Here is an 8,565-nt window from a genome sequence, read left to right as displayed (position 1 = left end):
AAAGGTACAATTCCCAATGAGAAATGTAATTATGTTGTATACCTACAATGTACCAATAAAAGAATTTAATAAAAAACATATTTTATCACTTAAAAAAATCAGTGATATACTTCCTGTCTTTTAGAGTTTGACACTAGGTAAGAACTCCAGTTTTTGTGAATATAATTAGAACACAGCCCTCTGTTTCTTCAAAGACTTATAGGGTAAAATTATCTATTATGTATTTGTCATCTAATGCAACATAGTAAATGTTTCACAGAAAAAGCACAACTACATACATATCAGGAATCCAACAGAAATTCAAAGAATTTGATTTTCTGAAGGGAAATTACTAACACTGAACATTTACTGTCTTTCCCACCTGGATGTTAACCACTTGATCATTCGTTTTTCAGTACTTATTAACAGAAAAGGACAGATTGTGGCATAGCCATTTCCCACAAGCATCTGGACACAGTGATGAACTGGGTCGTTGTTCCACAATATTCCAGAGGAGAAGAAGGTAATACAGTCCAAAATGTACATAAACATGAAGAAACTCATGAGCAGCAGAATGGTCCAGGTGGCCCTTTCTTCAGGGGATGCCTTTGGAGAAAGGCTGGTGCTGTGAAGATACTGGAACTGCCTCTTATGCCTGCACAACAGAGTCACCATGTATCTGCTTGAGAGAGCCATCAGCCCTATAAAGGAGATATCCTGAAGGTTCACCAATGTGAAAAATACGTACCTGAACAAGTAACTAATGGGCCACTGAGAGCAGGACTCAGTGACGAACACGAGACTGTGTGAAGTCACATTGGGGGTGGCACCAATGGAGACTAAGAAGCGACCGTTCAGGAGCATATTGAAGACCCATAAAAAGACAAGGCAACATGGGTAGTGATGTGAGGATTTATGTTTGAACTTTGCCAAACAAGAGTTCCTGGGGCTGAGGGTGATGGCCTGGAGGACACTCAGCAGGCAGGTGGTACAGATGGAGAGGGCCCTCATCAACCTGTTTACATAAATAACCGATTTGCACATGAGATCACTTCCCCAACCCTGGAAACCAAAAGTGTCTGCAGCTATGAAGCCCACCGTTACCAGCAACACCAGGTGGATTAAGGCCAACTGGCTGATACCCAGGTCCAGGGGCTTGGGCCTGTGCTTGAGAAGAAATGCGAGGATGTGGAACAGAAGCAGGGCAGTGTTGGCTATAATCCCAATGGTGGCTTCAAAGAAAACTGTGTTTCTTAGGTCAGTATAACTGGAAAATTTTCTCTTTTTATTCACCTTCATGGAGAAAGAAAAACAATACATGTTTGAGGAGAAAAAGATGGAACATACATTATCACAAATATCATTGCCATCATCAATCTCACCAACACTGTGCCTTCATCAGAACATGTGGATTCCTCCCTGTGCCCCTCTCCCCTTCAGAAGTCAGGTCCACCTCACACCCTCCTGGATGCACTGCTGTTCTCTCCCCTGTCCCAGCACTTCCCAGTGGTGGCTGGATTATGCGTTTTATTTTTTGTTTCCCCACCTCTTCTTCAAGGAAACTGTCATGTAGCATGGAAGGTAATTCCTTGTTTTTGTCTCAATTTTTGCTTTTCAAGATAGGACACAATGTCTTATGTGCCTTTGTGTCTGCAGAAAGCAGATGAGGTGCTAGGCATATAGTAAGAGCTCTAGAATTTTTAGTAAAAATTGGCAAAAGAGAATTGTTCGTACCATATATGGAAATATGCTCTTCACAAGCAATAATTGTTGTTAGGATGGCCATGCAGTTACATTATTTCAGTGCTCTCTTTATTCTGGTTAATTGTCAGAACAAATATTCATAGAGAAAATGTTACTCAGTAGGTTGTGCAGACAAGTGGCTCCAATTTACATCTCTGGTCTGACATTTCTCAAACGCACAACTTGAAAATCAATTAATGCATCTGAGACACAGTTACCTGATCTGTAAAATGTGGATAATTATATCACTTCTTTCCTAGAGATATTATGTGTATAAATGTACCAAACATGGCAAAGGAGAATGTCACTTATTATTGTTATCATTACCTACTTCCTTATACATGCACCTTGAGAAATTTGATACAATATATAAAATAACCCACCACTGGTGCACCAAAAAGACCAAGGAGAAATGAATATAAAAATACTAACAATATCTGCTAAAAAGACATAAGAAATTTAAAAGGGTGATTTGGAAATTTCCACAACTATACAGCTCACATGTTTTAGAAACACATTCCAGAAAAACTGAGTCTCAGTATCAGCCTGCAGGTATTATTATTAGCATCACACATTCCAGATTCCTTTCACTCCATCACAAGCATGTGGAGTGAGAATCATAAATGCAATCATATTTTAAGGAAATTGTGATGATTCTTTCCTAAGTTTTAATTAGATGAATGGGAAACATTTCAACACTCAAGGTGGTTCACTGTTAGTCCAAAATTTTATGCTTTCCTCAATCAAGAAAGGATATCTCTGCAGAGCTATGGCTCAAGTGTAAATTTTACACGGAAGTTGCTGGGTTTTTTATTTTTAGATCAATTTTTAGATCTCCCTGTGTTATGCAGCTATTTGCTTTACATGAAGCTTTTATTCAGGTACAATTTGAGAGCCCTAACATGGATACATGGGTGCCGACACATATTCTCACAGATTTATCACCTGAACATTACAGATTAAGACTAGATTTTCATAGCTACCTACAACATAATGCTTTATAAGTGACTTAGAAAAACATGGAAAACGTGAAATTTTTATTTACCATGAACTAATGTTCACATTAAAAAATACAGAGTAAATTTTGATTTATAAATTAGAAATTTCCTAGTAAGTAAAACAATATTTTCTAAAGTATTGATAAAGGGAAGTTAAACAGTTGTCTCCTCTCATACAGTCAACAAATTAAATTTTGTTTCTGTTATATGAGGAGGGTGACATCAAAAAATGTTCATTTGAGACCTGGGATTTAGCTCAGTGGTTCCACCACCTGCCTCGCAATCGCAAAGACCCAAGCTCAATCCCAGGTACCAAAGAAAAGAAAATGTTCATTTGATTACCAGGTGTTTCCAACTCTTGTGAATCACGTGATGCCACTAAGCACATTTCCTCAACAGTCTTCATGGTCTTTCACATACTTATAAATGAGAGACTACTATTTCCTATACACCTATGTCACATAAGTTACAAAATATATCCTGAGAATATTTTAAAGAAATAATATACAATCAGTACACAGGAATATTTAAACATTTTAAAAGAATTACTTGAAAAAAGAAAATATGAATCATAAATTTGTCTCTTCATGTTATTTCTGCAAAACTGATGCTTTGCTTTAATTCTGTTTTTAAAAATTGAGTCTGGCTTATAAATTTGTAATACTGGCCAAGTAGCATGTTTGAATCATTCAACAACAGAGGCTACATCTGCATTATTTTCTCTATTGCTGAGGGAAAGAAGACTGAGTGGTCACTGTGAGCAGATTCTCAGGTTACTAACCACTCGGGATGTTAGGGGACTCCTAGGTCTTTACTGAAACTGGTAAAGCTACTTTGCTGTAGAACAATCTCCTTTCTCCAGAGTATTAATCTAGGAAAGTGCTGCATTCATGAGTACCCACTTATACTATTAATTCCCGTGAAGCATCAGAAAAATGACAGAGCATAAGGCCAACCATCCACCATCTCCAAATTTTGTTGACCACATACAACTACATTAGCAAAACACACTTCAAATATCTTTGTCCTGTATTTGTCTATAGATATTATATTTAAAAGGTACAAAATGATTTCTGCAGTAATATTTTAATAGAACGCATTCTGGAGAATGTGACACCTGAAAACAGGCTAACAGAAATGGCCTAGGGGTGTGTCCCCTCCCACCCATTGCTCATCCAGCTCACACCTGACAGGCTCAGCCCAGTTTAGGGGAATGGGGGACAGGACAGCAGCTCCTTCCATCCACAGGATGAGCTAAAAGACACTCCCCAAAGACAGCTCTTAGGAGTGACAACACAGAGACAGCACATGGCTCACCCAAAACAGCAAACGCAAAGGTTTCATTCCTCACATGGGACAAAACAAGCTGTCCTCGGTGTAATTTACCTATCACATAGGATGAAATGATTCCTAGTGACAGGATTTATGTGCACAACTTAGCCAGGTTAAAAAATAAATGAATAAAAACATTTCTATGGGAAAATAACGTAGATGAAAATCTCCAATAGGTTATATTTTGAAGGTCACATCAAAAGAAAGAAAAATAAACCAAATGAGGAGCTCAGGGAAAATGAAATGTAAATGCAGTAAGAAATGTCAAAGAGAAACTTCTGTGCTCATTTTGAGGCAATAACCATTGGAGCTCTTATAACTCATAGAGCAGGCTGGGATATACTCTGAGAAATGCAACACAGTTCTAAACCTAGTTAATACTCTGATCAAGGAAGGATTCACCACAGACACAGTGTTATCTTGCAATCACTGAGGCCTGGGACAATCCTGTGATACATGGTGTCATCAGGGGTTTAGAAACCAGTGAAGAAAGCTCAGGTCAATGAAACCCACCCAGAGGTCAGGAGACACCTGGAGTATAGTGAGAGGGAGGGGCTTCAGCAGACTCCCAGCAAATGTGGGCACTTATGGCCTTCAAGTTGGACAAATTACAGTGAGCAAAGGGGCTATGTACTTGATTTTTCATAGGCAACATGAACATAATCTGCATGTTACACAGGATGAGATGAGATGTAATAATAGGATTCATGTGCAGCACTTAACCAGGTGCCTTAGAGGCATGAGAGAGCGTACCTTGGCTGTTGTTCCTGTACTTTATAGGCCACCTTCACCATCATGGCCACCAATATTGCCCTGTCTATAATTTAAGGCAAAATGGAAAAAAGTCCTGTGAGCTGAGACTGTCCATGAGCACTAGAATAATTTAGTTTTGTGGGAATATTGGCCTATATGGTACACTTTTGGCAGAATTTGAGCTAGAACACTATAAAAAAGAAAAGGAGTAAAAGAGCAGGCACAACAGGGAAGGCAAAAGGATCATGAGCCAAATACATGGTCCCAGCTCAGAGCACAGGTTTTGTGAGGTGCATGGCTCTAGGAGAAGGAGAAAGAAAACCTGAGGACCATTTGAGTACATGGATGGCTGTGTACTTTTTAAAAATGCAGTACCATTACTTTTTTGTAAATTTAAAAGATGCTAATGTACACATCTTAGTGCTCACTTATCCATAGCCATTTATAGAATTAATGTGTTTAGGTCTATTTTCATAAAAATCAGGAAAAGATACTTACTATTCCAAAGTTTTAAAAAGGCAGAAAAATCCCAGAAGCTCTCATCCCTCCCAAATACTCATAGCTCCCGGTGAGACTCTCCCCTAAAGAAAAACACTGAAAGTCTTGTGGTTTGCAAAATGGCTTTCAGACCCATTTGTCTTCATATCTTTGAATTAGCTTAACATGAAAGGAGACTAGTCAACATTTATCTGCTGGTGGAAAATACTTAACCAGTGTGGGGTGTGTCTAACACACACACAGACACACACAGACACACACAGACACACAGACACACACACACACACACACACACACACACATGCACATCAGAACAGAGGAAAATATTTGGTTCTAAATCTTTCTTCTATTGAAAGTGCTGCTTCTGGCATATCCATTCTGAATGAAAGCAGAAGAAATATTTTTAAATTAAGAAAAGTAGAAAAATATGCATGAGACATATTTTTTCCTCTCAACAAATTCTGGTACATTACATTCTAACTTTAACTAGAAACACAGGGAAAATCTCCACCATCATCAATTTGCTGTATTTTACATGGAATTGCAATCCTACTTTCATTCTTATCTGATATGAAATTTCCTTAACAGGTAGAGCACACGCCTAAGTGCTGACACCATTTATGTGAAGTTTCTGAAATGAACACTGGGTCAAGAAAGCTATCTAGGGCCGGGGATTCAGCTCAGTGGTACCACCGCCTGCCTTGCAAGCACAAGGGCCTGAGTTCCATCCTTGGTTCAAAAAAAAAAGAACGCTCTCTCGCTCTCTATACGAAAATTCTCACACATATTTTGTAGGAAGGAAGTTAAATTCTCTTTCAGAGCTGATGCTTTCAACAAAGAACCTCATTGCACACTACATAAACATTTATTCAAATGTTTTAATCAATTTATACAGATGAGAGAAGAGAAACTGAGTCTGTATAATGAAAAACCAAAGTGAAAATTTATCTTTTTCACAAGGGGTGTAAATACAAATATAAAAGCTGCAGACTAAAATGACAATATCTTCCTTGAGAAATTACATACCAAGTAAACCATTAGTTCAGAGAAATAAACATATGCCTGAAGTTAATTTGGTATTTCTTTTGATAATGTACTTATTTTATGAGTCACAAATTAAAGGCTAATGGTTAAAATATCTGAGTCTACAGAAACCTCACAGCAAAGCCTACTGGCCTCCTTCCGTAGCCTGTCTTGGACTCTGCTCACCCACTGACACTGCTGTGGACAGAGAGGCACTTACCCAGGGGGACATGTTGGGTAACTGGTGCTCCTGAGAAAACCCTGCACAGCCTTAAGAAAAAGAAGTCATTAGCTCATCTCTCTGCAGACCTGTCATTTTAGCATCTGTAGGAAGGTGACAGGATCCAGCTGGGGAGGACAGAACTAAGGAGTCCCCTGTAGAAATCTTCACCTCTCTCTGGATTTTGCTTTTCTCTCTCCTGGATAGCATCCATGTGGGGACAGCTGTGCTCAAACTTTCCTCTAGGTTCCCTTGACACATCTGAGAGGAGGATCAGAAAGTTCACATCAAGTAGACATCACCATGTTCTCTCCTTTTGATCCTAAATGCAGGTTAGTCCAAATCTGTTGCAGATTCATGCAAACCCATGGCAAACTCCTCTGATGTGAGAGATTCCTGGCTCCTCCCAAACATTCCCAGTGGCTCTGAGGCTCCTGTCCCTAAGAAGTGTGACATGTTCTGTTCTTACATGGAGCACTCGGTTACCTGGGATTACTGACTATGGATTTTGGGTGTCCCAGGATTTCCAAATTCCTGGTTTCAAGCCTGAGTCAAATTTCAGTGTAAATTTTAATAGAAATAAAAAATGGAACAGTAAATGTACAAGAGGAGGTTGTGGGTTGAGGTAATCACAGACACAAGAATGTAAGTGAAGTTGAGGCAGAGCCTGAGCTGAACTCTGTGCTGTGAGGAAGCTGAATGTTTGGCCCCTGTCCACACCAGTGAGGGTAAGAAAAGGCTAGAAAGTATGGCCATTTTGACTATATTGGTTCTTCCTACCCAGAAGCAAGGGAAGTCTTTTCATTTTCTTGTATCCTCTTCGATCTCTTTTTTCGGAGTGCTATAGTTTTCAGTGTAGAAATCTTTTGCTTCCTTTGTTAGATTGATTCCTAGATATTTCATTTCTTTGGATGTTATTGTGAGAGGAATTGTTTCCCTAATTTCTGTCTCAGTGAGCCTGTTATTTGTGTACAAGAAGGCTATTGTTTTTGAGTGTTGACCTTGTATCCAGCTACTCTATGGAATCTGTCAATTAAGTGTATAAGTCTCTTGGCAGATTTTTTTGGATCTTCTATGTAAAGTATCATATCATCAGCAACTAATGACAGTTTAACTTCTTCATTTCTTAACTTTATTCCTTTTATTTCTTTCTGTTGTCTAATTGCTGTGGCTAATATTTCCAAAACTATATTGAACAGGAGTGGTGATAGTGGGCATCCTTGTCTTGTTCCTGATTTTAGTGTGAACAATTTCAGTTTTTGACCATTTAGTACAATGTTGGCTGTTGATTTTTCATAGATAGCCTTAATCAGGTTGAGATAAAGACCTCCTATTCCAATTTTTTGAAGGGTTTTTTTTTTTATCATGAATGGGTGTTGGATTTTGTCAAATGCTTTTTCTGCATCTATTGAGAGGATCATACAGTTTGTAATAGCTAAAGCTTGGAAACAGCCCAAGTGCCAATCAACTGGAAACTGGATAAAGAAGATGTGGGGTTTTTAAAAATAAAATGGAGTACTACACAGTCATAAAGAATGAGAAACTAGAGACATTTATAGCTAAATGGATATGTATTGAGGCCATACTCTTAAGTGAAGTAAATAGGACACTCTCATGTAAATGCCAAATACTTTCTCTAGTGTGAGAAACTGAAAGTGTAAATAAGAACTACAAGAATTACAATGAATAATTGATAATTTGAAATAGGAAGAAAAAGTCCAAAGGGGTAGGGGAAGAGGGAGGGGAAGGGGAAAGGTAAGAAGGGAAAGGAAAAATTATGAGAAAAGGAAAAAATGGAAATAAAGTCTATGTAAATAGGAAGGGATGGAGGGGGGGAAGGGTACATAGGTAATGAACCAAGATACATCATGTACAGGTACAAGCACCCAATGATAAGTGTAAACATGCAGTATACCTAAAATGTACCAATAAAAGAATTTATGCAAAAAAAAGAAAAGTCTAGAAAAGGAACTCAAAAGTATGATATTATACCCAAAATTATACACAGAATAATGAAAT

The 8,565-nt window shown here is 38.3% G+C and overlaps 1 protein-coding gene across 1 annotated transcript; it reads right to left on the bottom strand.

Annotated features, from left to right (window-relative positions):
• Positions 1 to 345: 345 nt before the first annotated feature.
• Positions 346 to 1,278, bottom strand: LOC147829063 (vomeronasal type-1 receptor 90-like). Its single transcript, XM_087207159.1, has one exon. It carries the CDS (start codon positions 1,276 to 1,278, stop codon positions 346 to 348), a length of 933 nt encoding a protein of 310 aa, XP_087063285.1.
• Between the last annotated feature and the right edge of the window lie 7,287 nt (positions 1,279 to 8,565).

The sequence above is a fragment of the Heterocephalus glaber genome, unplaced genomic scaffold, assembly GCF_053883595.1.
Source record: "Heterocephalus glaber isolate CG9 unplaced genomic scaffold, H.glaber_assembly_v1.0 deba00000768, whole genome shotgun sequence".
Lineage (NCBI taxonomy): Eukaryota > Metazoa > Chordata > Mammalia > Rodentia > Bathyergidae > Heterocephalus > Heterocephalus glaber.
Note: the sequence above shows the minus strand (reverse complement) of the source record. Positions and strands in the feature narration are given on the sequence as shown.